Source organism: Oncorhynchus kisutch, linkage group LG14, assembly GCF_002021735.2.
Source record: "Oncorhynchus kisutch isolate 150728-3 linkage group LG14, Okis_V2, whole genome shotgun sequence".
In the NCBI taxonomy this organism is placed as follows: domain Eukaryota; kingdom Metazoa; phylum Chordata; class Actinopteri; order Salmoniformes; family Salmonidae; genus Oncorhynchus; species Oncorhynchus kisutch.
In genome coordinates this window covers 48711245-48728900 of record NC_034187.2, presented here as the reverse complement: position 1 = coordinate 48728900, position 17656 = coordinate 48711245, and the positions used below count along the sequence as shown (strand labels likewise).

The window sequence follows — 17656 nt, the reverse complement described above, 5'->3', positions numbered from 1 at the left end:
GACGAAAATGATCCCGCTAATGAGATGGGTGCGTCAAGAAGTTAAGGTAGCAGTGACACATCCACAACCTGAGTGTAAAGCAGATTTCGTACCAGAGAGAATACTATAGACATCAAGAAAGCCAGTCAGTTGGTTATTGACAAGTTTTACAACAATTTTGATAAACACGGCAAAATAGAAATAGGCCTATAACAGTTATGATCAACTTGATGTCCCCATTGAAATAAAATGACAAACCGTGGCTGCCTTCCAAGCAATGGGAACCTCCCAGGAAAGGAGAGAGGTTAAAAAGGTCAGAGATAGGCTTGGCGATGATAGAGGCAGCAACCTTAAAGAAGAAAGGGTCTAAACCATCTGTCCCAGATGTTTTTTGAGAGTTTCAGGAGCTCCTTTAGCACCTTGGACTCAGTGACTGCCTGCAGGGAGAAATTTTGTAGCGGGGCAGGGGAAAAAGAGAAGCATCAGGGATAGTCGCATTAGAAGGGTTGGGAGATGAGGAAATGTTGGACGGGCAATGAGGCATGGCTGAGTCAAATAGGAATCCTGATACCACTTCATTGAGATTAAAGAGCTCAGCCATGTGCTTCTTGTCAGTAACAACCACGTCATCAACATTAAGGAACATGGGCAGCTGTGAGGAGGGTTTATTCTCCAGGTCTTTAACTGTTTCGCAGAACTTCTTGGGGTTAGACCCACAGAGAGAGAACGGCTCCTTAAAGTAACTAACTTTGGCCTTCCGGAAAGCCTGAGCACACTTATTTCTCATTTGCCTGAACGATAGCCAGTCAGCCTGAGTATGCATGTGCTGAACATTTCGCCACTGCAATTCTTGAAGTGGAGCAACTCTGCAAGATCACGGTCAAACCAAGGACTGAACCGGTTTTTAATTCTGATTTTCTTTATGGGGGTGTGTTTGTTAACAATACCACTGAAAATATCAAAAAAGAAGGTCCTCGACAGAGGGGATCAAGCTGATTCTATACCATTTTACAGAGTCCAGTTCATGAAGGAAGGCTTGCTCATTAATGTTCAGCAAGCATCAATGACAAATCAGGACAGGTTGTTTCACTGAGCAGCCATTACAAACACATGCTGTAAAACAGTGATCATTAAGGTCATTACAGAAAACACCAGACTGATACAAATAATCCTGATGGGTGAGGATAACGTCGAGGAGAGCAGCCTTTTCTGGGTGTTTGGAGTCATACCTTGTGGGATTGGTAATAATCTGAGAAAGATTTAGGGAGTCCCATTTCTTTACGACTTCGTCAGGTGGTTAAGCATGTCCCAGTTTAGGTCACCTAGCAGGACAAATTCAGACTGTGTGTAAGGGGCCAGGAAAGAGCTTAGGGCAGGTAAGGTACAGGCCAGTCCTGATGGAGGACGATAGCACACAGCCAACAAAGAGCCATTTGAAAGCTTAATGCTTAAAACCAGCAAATCAAATTGTTTTGGGACAGACTTGGTGGAGACAACTGAGCACTACAGGTGATCCTTGGTAAAAGATTGCCACTCCCCCCACCTTTGGAAGATCGGTCTTGCCAAAAAAGGTTATAATCAGAAAGGTTCACATCAGTATTCAAAACACTCTTCCTTAACCACATCTCAGTAATGACCAACACATCTGGATTGGAGCTGTGAAACCACACTTTCAACTGATCCATTTCAGGTAATAACCTTGGTGTTAAAATGCAGAAAACTCAGGCTTTTATGAGAGCAGAAATCAGTGAAGCAGATTTCTGACTTCTGCTCTGATTTGGGGATAGCAACAGTAGATGGGCCAGGGTGAACATGCATATTTCCATGTATCATCAACAGTAATGCAATCAAGGCATAGGAAATGAAGAGCTCTGCAGTGCTGATTTATGAAATATAAATGTGCATCAGAAGGCAACAAGATCATATTGTACAGCAATTTCATCAGGTAACATAAATACAAAGCCGGCAAGAGGTAGTTCGAATAGGATGGGAGGCCAAAAGTCTGTAACCAGTAGAGTCAGAGTCCCGAGTGAGGGAACAAACAGGCTGTCCCACGGTTGGGTAAATAAAGTTCGTAGTCCAAGCATGCAGAGGTCAAAATGAAGATTTTTATATATTTATATATATAAAAATCTTGTTCATAGATAGATAGATAGATATAACAACTTCGGGTTAGCCATTGTAAGTTCAGAGTCACTTGCTCCAAAAGTGTGTGTGTGTGCTGAAGGCGAGCGAAAGCTCGGGAGAGGGAGTATGGTGGTGGTACCTGTACCAGACAGGGGGAGACAGGCCAGGGCAGACAGTGAACAGATCACCAGGTGGAATCCAAGCAGCAGGCAACGGGAGCAAGTGTCACACCCACTTGGGAGAAGCTCTTATTTCTGATGGCAGATTTCTTGTATTAAATGCCAGTGGTCTTTGAAGAGCAGGAGGGGGCTTCAAAGGGGTCTTGAAAGACTCCTGACACTTGTTGGGCCCAAAGGCCTCAACACCTTTCACTTCACACTTCAGTGCTAATTAAAGTTGCATCTGGTCTGTCCTAGGCAAGCCTGGCAGCCTTAACTCAGCATTCAGTCCCCATAAAGTAAAATATATAATTGTAATGTACTTTATTTTTATTCTTGGCTTTCAAAATAGCATCAGACCAAACACTACTCACTCAGTTCCAGGTTGGATGGTGTCCTCAGGTCTCTGCCGTTTGTTTACTAGAGCACCCTCTGTAATGCTTGGAAAAAGGAAACCTTGGTAGCACTAATCTCACCGGTTAATTAAGTTGATCTAACTCCAAATCTATATTTTTCTAAAAAAAAACATGTTGAAAACTGAGCGCTCACATGCAGCTGTGTCTCTCTCACCACTCTTATGAATGCTTTGTCAATGTGGTATTGTGTGTTGATTGATGGTAACAAAAACCATTTAATCAATTTTAAAATAAGGCTGTAACGTAACAAAACGTGGAAAAGTCAAGGGGTCTGACTACGAATGCACTGTAAATCTGAACACACTACCAGCGCTTTAACAATTTTATTTAATTAGGTTTTCCTGTGGATAGTCTCACAATCCTACCACCAAAAGGACCAATCGCACGGACAACTAGTACTCTAAAATGTACATGCGTTAAACATTCTGGCTTGTAGGTGTCATGGGAAGAAACTTTACAGATTAAAACTCATTTCTGCCAGGCACAATTCAACGCCGGGTTTCCAGGCAAGCAGACAACAAGCTTGTATCCAGCTACGGAGACGTTGGCTACCGCAAATTTCACCGCCTAAAGTAAACGATTGTCAAATATTCTGGTAAAGGTAAAGTTAGTCGGTCTAGGAGATGGTCAACCTTGGATAGGTTGTCACTATGTTACCTACTAGTTTGTCAACTTGCCACTGAGTAGTGGATTGGTAGCTAACGTTAGCAAGCGTTGAAGTTAACAATTGTATCATTTAGATATAAAGCTACATAGCTAGCTAACGTTTACTAGCCCAGGTATGAACGTTATCGCGAACACTTGATTCTCAATATCACCTATATTACAGAAAGGGCTGTGAAACATGCTTAATTGGGTCTGTGGTGTGGGGCTGGTACACAGTGCATGGCTTGGAAACTCACCTCACTCCCGCTTGAGTAGAAACCCGCCTCGCTCTGGCGCCTATGTTTCTCGGCAATCCCGAGTAAGCGTAGCAGTGACGGGTCCTCGCACAACGTTAGTCCAATGTTGATTGGCCTCGGGCCTCCAGTGATTATCTCTCCACCTTCCGAGTCCAATCGTCCCCGCTGCGGACGTTTCTCAGACCGTAGCCGAATACGAGATGTCCATGGCCGGCCCGGGAAACGAGACCGGGCCACGACCGGAGTGTTAAAGCCAGTTACATTAGCAGGATATGTTAATCCCCCCCCCGATTCCGCCATTATTCACTTGCTGCTGCTGTTGCTGCTGCTACTACAACAACAACAACGACGACGGTGGTACGCTGTTGATTTGTGGTAAAACAAGATGGAAAGGCGCGAGATAGGAAGGAAATACCGTTGCATCATGGGAAAACGAGTTTGTTGTATTTCATCATTCTGAGCGTCCTTTCGAGTGTTAGTGAATGTGAATGAGTACATACATAGACAGCTTGTTTTATTCGTGTTTTATATTTCAATTAATACAAAATAATTCAAATGAAATCAAATAAACATAAATTATAGTAAAATAATATCTAAAATGTTATTATTCAGTCCACTTACAGTAAATGTTTGTAACTGTGACCAACAGATGCATATCTGTATTCCCAGGAATGTGAAATCCATAGATTAGGGCCAAATGAATATATTTAAATTGACTGATTTCCTCATATGAACTGTAACTCAGTAAAATCTTTGAAATTGGTCCATGTTGCATTTATATTTTTGCTCAGTATAAAATTGTGCAGGTAACCACACAGATTCTTATTTTAAATGACAACCATAAGCGGTGAGCACAGCAATGATATAAAATACCCTCCCCCCAAAAATGTCTTTCCATCTCTCTCTGCACTCCTTCTCCATGATGCTCATTTTCATTTGACTCACCACCTGCCAATATTCAGGAAGTATTTTTGGATGGTGACTTCTCCAAAGCATCCATCTCCTTCAGCAGCATCATCCCTATTTCTCTGCTGCTCCTCTCCATCTCCAGGCTGGCCTTGACCCATCCCTCCTTAACCAATCTCCTCTCCAATTAGCCAGGATCATCTCCAGCTCACGCTTTAGCTCGTTCAAAGTGTTATTCTCATCCTTACTCCCTTCTCCACTACAAGCTTTTGCCTTTGAGGCTGTTATTCTCTATCCCTTTGTCTTTCTTCCTCCTTGACCTCTCATCTTTTCCCTTTTCTGCCACAAGTCTTTGGATTTCCTCCTCATTCTTCATATCTATCCTCACTAGCTCCTTCTGCCACAACAACCCCAAATTAATGGAAAAGATAAGCACAATACAATCTTATTCAGTGCTTATAGTTTCCATTCATTTCAGGGTGACATTTCCCATAACCTTAAATTCACATTGATTAAAGACTGCAATTTAAATCACTCCTTAGTTTAATGCATTACTATTTCATTGTGGATGAAAAAAAAAGGTACAAAGATCACCTGAATACAACAATGACATCCTTCACGGAACAATGGATTCTCCAGACCAATACAAATGTACATGATCAGAAGATGCCTTGACAGGAACAAACTAAATTATGAGTGGAATGGTACACCATAAAACCCATTGATTACCTACTAAAATCAATACTATAAGTTACAAAAACTTCTCACATTTGAGGCAAATCGTTAGACTAGCTCTACATCCGTAATATCAATACAAAATTATAATTTTTTAAAGGTGTTGGCAATATGGAAACAAATAGATTCCCACTCTGGGGGGCAGTTGTAATTCACAATTATGTACACATCTGTATAAAGGGTTTTATACACAGTACATTAATTGTTTTTCTAAAAGCACTTTAAAATAACCACGGTGGGACCAATCAGGAACAATCTAATGATCCAAGTGCTTTTGTGTATGGTATGTCACATATTCCAAACCCCCATCTTGAACATAAAAAACCCCACCCACATCAAGGCCTGTTTTACTCAAAATTATATTTTCAAAACCCTAAACCATTACATACATTTTTCATGATGATATTCCCTTTCCCGGGATTATCTCTTTTCTTTGTCTGTTGCCTCTTCTCCCTCAGTGTGTGTCTTCTGGTGTGCCTTTAGGTTGCTCTCCCGACTAAAGCTCTTGCCGCAGGTGGGGCAGTTGTGTCGGCCAGAGCTGTGAGCCCTGGCCATGTGGGCTTTGAGCTGCTCCAGCCGGGCATAGCTCTCTTCACACTCAGAGCAGGGGTGAGCCTTGCGAGGTTGAGGCGGCCGCCCGTGCTTCTCCTTCTTGTGGGCCCGGAGAAGGGCAACAGAGGAGAAGGTGAGGTCACACTCAGCTTCAGGACAGGGAATTTGGAGCTCCTCCTTAGGGGGTCGCCCCGGTCCTTTCCCTCTTTTTGCCACAGACTCCTCTCCCCCCTCCTCAGCTTCACCACTCTTCTCTCCATTTGCTGCCTCAGACACTTTCTTGGGAGGTCGGCCACGTTTTTTGGCCGTGACCTTTGCATCGCAATGCTGATCCCCCGCAAAGTTCTCCTGATGCAGCACAAGATCCACCTCCGCCTCAAACCCGCGGCCACACTTGCCACAACGGTGAGTCTTGGTGTCATCATCCTCCTCTTCCAGTGGCTGGGGGTGCTGGGTGAGGCGGTGGGTGCGTAACTGGTTTGGGCCCCGGAATACCATGCCACATTCCTTGCACACACACTGCCGCTCCTTGCACAGCTGTCGCCGGTGGACTGTCAACTATGAGAGACAGAAACAAAATTATAAGAGGCTTAGGGCATCTTGAGGAACCAAACATGGGGACCAAGGCACCAATGGACAACAGAAGGCAGATGCACTACAGAGCACCTGCCTAGCCCCCGGTTCTTTATCTTTATTGGGATTCCCATTAACTGATGCTATGACCACAGCTAATATTGCTGGGGTCCTAATATCTCATGGACAGACTATGTAAACATAACTGGTACCGTAGATCTGTCTGCATTCTATGGTATGCGTAAGATAATAAGAAGCATTAATACATTCTGGGTCTTGTGTTTTCGTCACTGGTAATTTGGACGCATCAGGATTGGGCAAAGGCAGTGCTTAACTTTTGACACTCATGGGAATTGGCCTATATGGACAGGGCTAAATTGAAATGTTTCTTACAGAAGAAATAAAAAGTTATGGAGAAATTATTAGACCAAAGCTGATAACAGTTCAAGACTGAATCCAAACAGTACACTTGATTTTATGTGCAGTTTACATTTACTGTACTTTTCACTGCATTTGTTAATAACAAAATCTGAAAATACTCCGGATATATTCAGTAACATAAGAATATTCCTGAAAAATGTGGGGTAGGTGCAACATATGAATGTTATTATATATATATTTTTTTTACAATGGTTTGACAGAGTAATAACTGCAGTCTCCAAGTGGCCACGTGCACAGTTCCTAAGTCATTTCAAGCAGTTTGAAGACTCAAATCCTATTTGTTTGCATATCCGATTCAAATCTGTTATTTTTCCTGCAGTGTGAACAGCCAAAGGCCACATTGAAGTCAGATACAAATCCGATACCTGGCCATGCACATTTTTTTGCCCTCAGGTGGTTTTTAAAACTGTTATTTGCCCTCTCTGTTGAGTTTGACAAGAACATGGAGGTTGTAGCTAACTAGCTTGTTAATTGTTTACAAACAAAATTTGTGAATGTCAGCTATAGCTGACTGCTGTGACTAGCCAAAAATTACTCCTTTTGAAAGTTGGATCAGCTTATAATTTGAGGCTTTAAAAAGTGTTCTTACACTATGATTTTGAACATTCAAAGCAACCGGGAAAAGTTCCATGGCAGGCATTATTGCTACATAACTTCTGAGTGATAGGAAGCACGAGCACCACCACCAATCAGCCTACACCACTGTACATACATACACCTGTTGTTACTATGACAAGCATAGCCATGACAGCAAATGACTGATGCCTGAACACATATGTCTGATTTGGTCACTTGTAACTTGCTGTTTGGACAGTCAGTATTCCAAAACGGAATTTGAAAAACAAAACTTATTGGAGCATTGTGTGTGAACAAGGCTAAAGAAGAGTCTTCAAATATAAGGTGCTTTTTTGAGCTGAGGAACTAGTCAGTATTCCAAAACGGAATTTGAAAAACAAAACTTATTTGAGCATATTTGGCCTGCAGTGTGCACAAGGCTAAAGAAGAGTCTTCAAATATAAGGTGCTTTATTGAGCTGAGCACACTTGTAGTTGTTTGGAACAGCCCTGAATCCCCACCATCGCACAATTACTGTTGTTTACACAATCCAAACATGGCCCATTTTAAATCATTTGAACAGTGGGTTAACTGCCTTATTCAGGGGCAGAACGACAGATTTTTACCTTGTCAGCTCGGGGATTCGATCCAGCAACATTTCGGTTACTGGCCCAAAGCTCTAACCACTAGGCTACCTGCCCCCTAAGTTATAAAATATGTGTCTGGAAATTCAGTGAAACAGATCAGAACTTTGGTGCGCATAGAAAGGAGTCATGAGTGCCTTCAGAGGCGTGTTCTGCAGTGAATTTTCTTCACAATAGACAAACATAGGCTCATTCTGTTCAGAACAACTCAGGTTGACACCATGTCATCTTGTAACTGTACATAAAACAGTGATTATAAACATTGACACTGTATATGACATGAGTATTGTGATATGGAAATGTGATATGCACATTTGGACTCAAAGGTGTTTGGCCTGCTTGTATGACATCAGTGGTATTTATTTTAATCTTCAATGTCTCATCTTTCAAAATACATTGAGTCTTCTTCATATTTACAGAATTCCCTCAAACAACAACAAAAATCTGCAAAAGTTACCCAATTAGCAAGAAGAACGGGGGCAACTTCTTGCCGCGTGCGGTGCTGATGTTCAGAACGGCTGTCAGTCAAAAGCCATACAGCACTGAATGAAGCGCAGAGCCTGAGCTCTGATGTCATTTATAGCTTATCAGTGCCCAAATCTGCCATTTTCAACCCGAGTACGGGTAAAAAGGGTTAAACGACTTTGCTTCAACGGATGATAAACACAGGTGAAAATATCAGAAGGTAGGGCTTTGGCTAAGAGTGTCCTTTTGCGAGGGTGGAGATGTCACAAACTGGAAATCTCAACTTCTTACACGTTTACCCCCAAAACCTAATCGAGCGTCTGACCAAATTTGGAACGATTTTAGTTCTGGGTTAACCGAGATTACTGGGGTCCTTTCACACCACTAAAAGTCATTAGAGACAAAAGACCTTACAACTTTCATTGAAAGACCGTTGTCTCACCTCAGAGAAGGTCCGGAAGCTTCCCTGGCAGTGGGGGCAGCGGAAGGGCTTGTCTTCCAGGCTGTGTGAGGTCTGGTGCTGTGTCAGCTCCTCAGAGGAGGAGTAGGTACGATCGCACACATAACAGGTGAACAGCGTATCGGTCTGCCAAATAACACAAAACAGCAAATAATTAAGTGTTAGAAGTAATGTACATCATTATATATTCTGTGCATACAGGGCTACAGCATCCTGCTGCTAAGCTGTGCGCTTTGCAGCTCCGGGGTGAAGTTTCCCATAGGTACAATCAGCCCCCCTGCCCTCCCCAACTGTTATTTGACCCTGCTGGTCATCTATGAACCATGTTCCACCATCTTGGCCATGTTCTGTTAATCTCCACCCAGCACAGCCAGAAGAGGACTGGCCACCCCTCATAGCCTGGTTCCTCTCTACGTTTCTTCCTAGGTTCTGGCCTTTCTATGGAGCTTATCCTAGCCACTGTGTTTCTACACCTGCATTGCTTGCCGTTTGGGGTATTAGGCTGGGTTTCTGTACAGCATGGTCCTCTCTAGGTTTCTTCCTAGGTTCTGGCCTTTCTATGGAGCTTATCCTAGCCACTGTGTTTCTACACCTGCATTGCTTGCTCTTTGGGGTTTTAGGCTGGGTTTCGGTACAGCACTTTGTGACAAAAGCTGTAAGAAGGGCTTTATAAATACATTTGATTGAAATTTGATTGAATTCTAATCTTAACCATTACTAAATAAAATCTTAAAAATTACCCAAGATCAGCATCTAGGGGCAATTTCACCCTACTCCTGCAATGCATCTTGCATTTCTTTTATCCATTCCGTACCTGTTGGAGCGACTGCTTGTATTCCTCACGATGGCTCTTCCTCATGTGCCTCTCCTTGGCCTTGGCATTACAAAACGTAATGAAGCATTGAAAACACTGTAGGCTGTCATGCTGATCTGCAATAAAAGGAGAGGAGATACTGCACTTGAAATTCAAACACATAAACAACTATCTGAAATCACTATCAAACGCTCCCTAAAACACTTCTGTGAGCAGGCCTTTAAATCGACCTGGCCCGGGTATCCTGGAAGGATATTGACCTCATCCTGTCAGTAGAGGGAGCCTGGTTGTTCTTTAAAAGTAATTTCCTCACCATCTTAAATAAGCCTGCCCCTTTCAAAAATGTAGAACTAAGAACAGATATAGACCTTGGTTCACTCCAAACCTGTCTGCCCTTGACCAGCACAAAAACATCCTGTGGCGGACTGCTCTAGCATTGAATAGTCCCCACGATATGCAACTTTTCATGTCAAGAACTAATACACACAGTCAGTTAGGAAAGCAAAGGCACCTCCTCCCAGCTGCCCTCTGCACTGAGGCTAGGTCACCACCGATAAATCCACAATAATCGAGAATTTCAAGAAGCATTTCTCTACGGCTGGCCTTGCTTTCCTCCTGGCTACCCCAACCCCGGCCAACAGCTCCGCACCCCCCGCAGCGACTTGCCCAAGCTTCCCCAGCTTCTCCTTCACCCAAATCCAGATAGCAGATGACAGCAGGTATATTTCACTGTCACCCCCAAAACCAATTCCTCCTTTGACCGCCTTTCCTTCCAGTTCTCTGCTGCCAATGCCTGGAACGATTTGCAAAAATCGCTTAAGGTGGAGACAGATCTCCCTCACTAACTAAGCATCAGCTATCCGAGCAGCTTACCGATCGCTGCAGCTGTAACCAGCCCATCTGTAAATAGCCCATCCAACTACCTACCTCATCCCCATATTGTATTTATTTACTTTTTTTGCACACCAGTATTTCTACTTGGACATCATCATCTGCACATCTATCACTCCAGTGTTAATTTGCTAAATTGTAATTACTTTGCTACTATTGGCCTATTTATTGCCTGACCTCCTTACTCCATTTGCACACACTGTATATAGATTTTTCTATTGTGTTATTGACGGTACTTTTGTTTATCCCATGTGTTCTCCCACCAAGTCTCTCTGTGTTGTTTTTGTCGCACTGCTTTGCTTTATCTTGGCCAGGTCGCAGTTGCAAATGAGAACTTGTTCTCAACTGGCCTACCTGGTTAAATAAAGGTGAGGGGGGAAAAATATATAAACGATATACACAAATGTGTGCTTACAGGGTTGGATAGCAGGAACAGTCTGTGGCTTGATGGTGGACGCTGTGGCACTGGTCATCACCTCTTCCCCCAAAACGACCTGCTCTATGTCCAACATAACATTACCCAACTCCATCGACGTCTGAATCCACCCAGCAATGCAAACACAAGTTTACATCATCGGGCTGTAACACAAATACAGGCATCATCGGATGTGGGAATGAATTCCTATTTGCAGCATTGTCTTATTTTTCTCACGTTAATTGGCAACTAATAGCAAGCCAATGTGAACCTGTGTGTATGTTTCGATAACTAACGTTAATTAGGTAACGTAGCGAGCAACAACCAACAAAATGCGCCGTGGATAAAATGATTGAGGAACTTGATGAATGATTATTTAGCATGCTAACTAGCTAGGAAGGAAGGCTGGCGGGCTTAGCCTTTGCCACTAGATATGTTTTACAGAACAGAAAAAGGTATTGATACCCACACAGAAAAAAAAACAAATATAAGAAAGCAAATAACGTTATATAGCCAGGCAATGCAGACAACAGGGAGGGGGGATTTCAAACTGGAACTAAAGCAGACATTTTCCGCAAAAAAATATAAAATAGCATTAGCTATATTGTTGCACTAGGTTTTCATGCAGATTTATTTATATAATTTAGGACTGCACACTCAAATCCAAGGCAAAATCAATGTAAACATTTATACGTAGCTAGCTAGTTAGCTTCACCCGTTCCTTACCCAGTGTCCAATGAAATGAAGTCTTTGTGTGAACTCTTGACCCACATCACGTGACACTGGATTATACGGATTTGGCAATCACAGTTAGTTGAGAGACTTGGTGGGAGAAAACACACTTCATATCCAAATTGCCTCGATTTGTCTATGCCTATTCATGACATGAGGCTAGTAAACATAGCGTCTCTATTGAATACAGGCAGTTGAAGTCAACGAATATTCAAAACAAGATTAAAATAATGAGATGTATCGTAGTAGCCAGGTGGTACACGCAGGGATTTGTTCGTTTTGCAGAACAGCAATGTTGGCATATATGCCTACAGGAGGGAGCTGTTGAGGATAGATGGTTTATCGGTGACTGTTGCCTACTCATTTGTCTTAAAGCAACTACCTCATGTCCTCTCTTTGAGGCGTTGTTTTTATAGCTTGAGCCAAATACATGCTTTTGGTGGTACTCAATCTCTGACACTGGCACTTCTATTTCAGTCTTTTTTTTCTTCCTCTTAGCAGTTTTGAGTTGCGACCTTGAATTCCCCACGCGCTTTAAAGGAATGATTTTGACCATATATGGTTCATTAGGGGAATTTCGAAACGTAAATAGCCATGGTCTTGCACCGAGTATTGAGGCTGAGAACAATTGGTATTTATCAATGGTTATCTCCTACAGGTGTGCTTATATTGTTTGATAAATCACTTTTTTATGCATTGGAGCATTCTAAATTAAGTTTAAGTAGTATTTTAGAATAATTTCTATACAATATTGATAAATGAGGCCCCTGTACATTTATATAGATTATTACCGTAACAAATGCACTGATGTGGTTAGGTCCGGTGCAACCTTGGTTTTAGAAATTGGGGGACATAACAAAAAAATTTATCCAGTCTAATAAACTCTCCAAACAGCCTACCTGACCGCTCGGAGGCGTCCGCATGGTCCTAAAGCATACAGTTACATGTTTTTGTATCACAACCTATGATAAAAAAGGGAGGGACAAAAACCCAATTTCAGAATGTGGGGTGTCATGCCAAATAATGTCCCCCGGAGAAATAGTGTTTTCCTCTACGTCACAGTGAGATTCGATAAACTATTAGCTTCCGTTGCTATATCAACGCTGTGACGACCTAATGATTAGAATTTTGAAAATCATGACGGCCTAAATTATGTTATTTTATCTTCGCTATGAAAACAAGGCTGATTTCCGCTGTTTAAACAAGTTTTGTTTAGTTAGTAAAATGAAAACATTAATTTGAACTACTTTTGGGTACCTTGTAACATGACATGAAATCCATGTCTTAAACGTTTCGGAAATGGCACTGAAAACGTGTAATCTGCTTGACACATTAAAGTGACTTACTTTACAGATCAAGAAGTCAGCTAATTTCTAATCCATTCATATGCAAATCCATTTGATTCATACACTGGCTTGTCTGGCTGTCATGTTTTTAGTTTAACCTGCCCTTCCCTTATCTACACTGAAATAATCTCAAATAAAATTTTATTTGTCACATACACATGGTTAGCAGATGTTAATGCGAGTGTAGTGAAATGCATGTGCTTCTAGTTCCAACCACGCACTAATATCTAACAAGTAGTCTAACAATTTCACAACAATTACCTTATACACACAAGTGTAAAGGAATGAATAAGAATATGTACATAAAAATATATGGATGAGCGATGGCCGAACGGCATAGGCAAGATGCAGTAGATGGTATAGAGTAAAGTATGTACATATGAGATGAGTAATGTAGGGTATGTAAACATTATATAAAGTGGCATTGTTTAAAGTGGCTAGTGATACATTTATTACATCCCATTTGTTATTATTAAAGTGGCTAGAGATTTGAGTCAGTATGTTGGCAACAGCCAATCAATGTTAGTGGTGGCTGTTTAACAGTCTGATGGCCTTGAGATAGAAGCTGTTTTTCAGTCTCTCGGTCCCAGCTTTGATGCACCTGTACTGACCTCGCCTTCTGGAGGATTAGCGGGGTGAACAGGCAGTGGCTCAGGTGGTTGTTGTCTTTGATGAGTGGTTTTGGTGACAAGCCAAAAACACTCAACCTGACGTTGAAGAGGCGCTGCTGTTCCTTATTCATCACGCTGTCTGTGTGGGTGAACCAATTCAGTTTGTCCGCGATGTGTACGCCGAGGAAGTTAAAACTTTCCACCTTCTCCACTACTGTCCCGTCGATGTGGATAGGGGGCTGCTCCCTCTGCTGTTTCCTGAAGTCCACGATCATCTCCTTTGTTTTGTTGACATTGAGTGTGAAGTTATTTTCCTGACACCACACTCCGAGGGCCCTCACCTCCTCCCTGTAGGCCGCCTCGTCGTTGTTGGTAATCAAGCCTACCATTGTAGTGTTGTCTGCAAACTTGATGATTAAGTTGGAGGCGTGCATGGCCATGCAGTCATGGGTGAACAGGGAGTACAGGAGAGGGCTGAGAACGCACCCTTGTGGGGCCCCACTGTTGAGGATCAGTGGGGTGGATATGTTGTTTCCTACCCTTACCACCTGGGGGCAGCCCGTCAGGAAGTCCAGGACCCAGTTGCACAGGGCGGGGTCGAGACCCAGGGTCTCGAGCTTGATGACGAGTTTGGAGGGTACTATGGTGTTAAATGCTGAGCTGTAGTCGATGAACAGGTATTCCTCTTGTCCGGATGGGTTAGGGCAGTGTGCAGTGTGACTGCTATTGCTTCGTCTGTGGACCTATTGGGGCGGTAAGCAAATTGGAGTGGGTCTAGGGTGTCAGGTAGGGTGGAGGTGATATGGTCCTTGACTAGTCTCTCAAAGCACTTCATGATGACATAAGTGAGTACTACGGGGCGATAGTCATTTAGCTCAGTTACCTTAGCTTTCTTGGGAACAGGAACAATGGTGGCCCTCTTGAAGCATGTGGGAACAGCAGACTGGGATAAGGATTGACTGAATATGTCCGTAAACACACCAGCCAGCTGGTCTGCGCATGCTCTGAGGACGCAGCTAGTGATGTCGTATGGGATGGCAGCCTTGCGAGGGTTAACACGTTTAAATGTTTTACTCATGTTGGCTGCAGTGAAGGAGAGCCCGCAGGTTTTGGTAGGGGGCACTGTATTGTCCTCAAAGCGAGGAAATAAGTTGTTTCGTTTGTCTGGGAGCATTACATCGTGGTCCGCGACGGGGTTGGTTTTCTTTTTGTAGTCCGTGATTGACTGTAGACCATGCCGCATACCTCTCGTGTCTAAGCCGTTGAATTGCGACTCTACTTTGTCTCTATGCTGACGCTTAGCTTGTTTAATTGCCTTGCGGGAGGGAATAGCTACACTGTTTGTATTCGGTCATGTTTCCAGTCACCTTGTCTTATATATGTATCTATTGTAATCTAATTTCAGTAGTCCTTTTATGATTATTTTTTTTCTATCTCGCATAGCTCATTAGTACACCCTTGTGGTTGAACATATATGTATCTATTGTAGGTCCTTGGATACAACAATGAATAATGTGGAGCAAATAAATACAAACAAAAGATAACTTACAATAATGAACACCTTGTGACACAGCTGTGAAAACCAACCTGGCAATATTTAAGATTGTAATACATGAACTTTGATAGCCAGTCTCAGAAGGGGGGCTTGAAGAGAGAGACTGCAAAGTCCAGGCACTGCTGCTCTCTTTGTTCTGAGTGTTTGCAGTGCAGTGTTTTTACTAATCTCACATATTATGTGCCTGGTATGAGAGCAAGAAAACTTTCTTAGCAGATAATGACAACAACAGTAGCTGTAGATTAAGTAATGAAAAGTTGGGAGGGTGGTTGGTAATGGATGACATCAGTTGGATCCACGTCTGGGTGTTGGGCAGAACCCCTAGTTCCTGGAGAACAGGAGCAGAGTTAAAGGGAACAGGGTAGGAGACAAAGATGTAAACAAGCAAACACACAGGTTACACTTTACTGTGAGAAAATTGCATGGATTAGTGCAGTGTTATAAATGGGAGATATGTACTTTTCATCACTTTTGGAAGGTATAGCCTACCTCAAGCTGGTCCCCCACCGACTGACCTGAACTCACTGGTTCTGGTGGATGGGATACCTCCTGGGGGGCAGGTGTTGAAGATGTCCACCATCGTCTTGAAGGTGGCCTTGTTAGTCTCATCCTTGATGGGTATCAGACATAACAAAAATCTAATTTTGGTTCCAAGCACCTTTTTTAATTGGTTACAGAAGAGAAATAATAGTTAAGCACGTACTCTTCTTTTACTGAAGAGTACGTGCTTAATGGGTATTGCCTCCACCCACTTGGTAAAGTGATTGGTCGCTGTCAGACACCAGCTGTTGCCATTCCTGGATTACTTTATTCTTACCCATATCTGTGTCATACCATATGCAGATTTTCATATTTGTAAGGACACACACACACAATATAATTTTTACTTGCTGTGGTCAAATAAAGCAATCATTACAAAACAACTTATCAGGGCAAAAATTTTATTTGGACACTTACAGATCATGTGCCATGGTGAAACAACTTTGATTAGCTTCAACTCCGGCGCCACAGTCTTCACCCTCTCAAACTTCTGGCATGCTAGACAGGGTACTGAACTTTATGTCTGTCTGTCTGTCTCTCACTTTCATCCTCCCGGTGTCTGTCTAGCAAAGACACCTAGTTAAGGACATTTGTAATTACCATAATTGCTTACACCTATCCATTTGATTGATCAGGTTTAATTTATAGCTAGATACCTCAATATGACAGACATATAACTATATCAGTGGAGGCTGCTGAGGGGAGGGGAGGGCAGCTCATAATAATGGCTGGAATGGAGTCAATTGTATGGCATCATCCACATGGAGACCACGCGTTTGACACCATTCCATTTAATCCATATTATGAGCCATCCTCTCCTCAGCAGCCTCCGCTCCACTGAACTAAATGTATAGTTAGTCATTAGCTAACGTTAGATTGAAAATGGTTGTTGAAAAATGGTTGTACATAGCTAAATCCGTCCAGTTATCTAATAGAAGTTAACTGTTTAAAGTTACTCTGAATTGTGAATTTCTCTGAATGTTGCGCCTCTTGTCGAGATCAGTGGTGTCATCATAGTACTTCTGGTTAGAAAGATAAAAGAAAATCTCCTCGAGGGACGCCATTAAAGTGCAAGCTAACGTTACATACAAACAGAAAGCTGCAATTAACAGTTACAGTAGCTACTGTAGCTGGCTAGCTGACTAGGCAGGCTGAGGTATATAAATACAGTAACGTCAATCTAAAAACATCTTAAATGATTTATTCCTATTTGTACTTGTATAATGACAAATATACGGTAAAGAAAGTGTTCTCTTTCCAGTTTTTCGGTCCTCTGAAGCAGCAGTTTGTCATCGTTAAAAACACCGTCCTTGGAGAGAAATTCTGAGGTAATAATTTTGCGCGGACTGAGCGAGCGATTTTGTTGTGAAATAGAACTAGAACTGCCTGCATCCTCCTTCCTTTGCGACCGATACGAGGTAAAATAGAGCCAAGCAACCAGCATAGCAACGGATGCTTTGGTTCATTACGTATCCGGTCAGAATGTTGCAAGTTCTCGCAACAGCCCTAGCAACAGAAGCTAGAACTCATCGAATCCCATTGTGACGTTGAGGGGGACACTATTTGGCATGATAAGCCCCCGTCCCCCAGTGAAAGTTGTGCCCCTGGGTTACATTATATTATATAGCCTTCGTATGTTACACAAATTCACAATGGGATTCACAATGGAAAAACAATTCAATCGAAAAAAATGATTGAATTATTACTCACAACATTTCACACATTTTGAACATACAGTGCCTTCTGAAAGTATTCAACCCTGTAACGGATGTTGTCTGGAGATAGAGAGGAGGACCAAAGCGCAGCGTGGTAAGTGTTCATAATTTTAATTAAATAAAG

General features: G+C 42.5%; 2 protein-coding genes across 7 annotated transcripts in view; both read right to left on the bottom strand.

Moving 5' to 3' along the window:
- Positions 1–3961, bottom strand: part of LOC109903796 (histone-lysine N-methyltransferase 2B) — a 90053-nt gene extending 86092 nt beyond the window's left edge. For both annotated transcript variants that reach the window (XR_004202815.1, XM_020500754.2), the window contains exon 1: positions 3583–3961. Coding sequence is in view for 1 of the 2 variants with exons in the window: in XM_020500754.2 (XP_020356343.2) it covers positions 3583–3882 (300 nt within the window). In the remaining variant the exon portion in view is untranslated. The remainder of the gene's footprint in view (positions 1–3582) is intronic.
- Positions 3962–5013: 1052 nt separating this feature from the next.
- LOC109903792 (zinc finger protein 182) lies at positions 5014–12748 on the bottom strand. 5 transcript variants are annotated; one of them, XM_020500747.2, is made up of 5 exons: positions 12557–12618; positions 11034–11197; positions 9728–9843; positions 8896–9039; positions 5014–6333 (listed from the first exon to the last, which is right to left on the bottom strand). In XM_020500747.2, exons 2-5 carry the CDS (start codon positions 11146–11148, stop codon positions 5644–5646), a joined length of 1065 nt encoding a protein of 354 aa, XP_020356336.1. In that variant the 5' UTR covers positions 11149–11197; positions 12557–12618; the 3' UTR covers positions 5014–5643. The 5 variants fall into 5 exon arrangements, with proteins under 5 accessions (XP_020356336.1, XP_020356335.1, XP_020356339.1 ...); XM_020500746.2 differs by lacking the exon at positions 12557–12618 and adding an exon at positions 11760–12154; XM_020500750.2 differs by lacking the exons at positions 11034–11197; positions 12557–12618 and adding an exon at positions 12665–12748.
- Positions 12749–17656: the final 4908 nt, after the last annotated feature.

What these genes read in the sequence shown, in the direction of transcription:
- LOC109903792 (XM_020500747.2), bottom strand. Translation starts at nt 11,148, where the DNA reads ATGGAGTTGGGTAATGTTATGTTGGACATAGAGCAGGTCGTTTTGGGG. An exon ending in TGTTCCTGCTATCCAACCCT is followed by an intron (nt 9,844 to 11,033) that starts GTAAGCACACAT and finishes CTTTTATTGCAG; the next exon opens with ATCAGCATGACAGCCTACAG. An exon ending in GCTTCCGGACCTTCTCTGAG is followed by an intron (nt 6,334 to 8,895) that starts GTGAGACAACGG and finishes TGTCTCTCATAG; the next exon opens with TTGACAGTCCACCGGCGACA.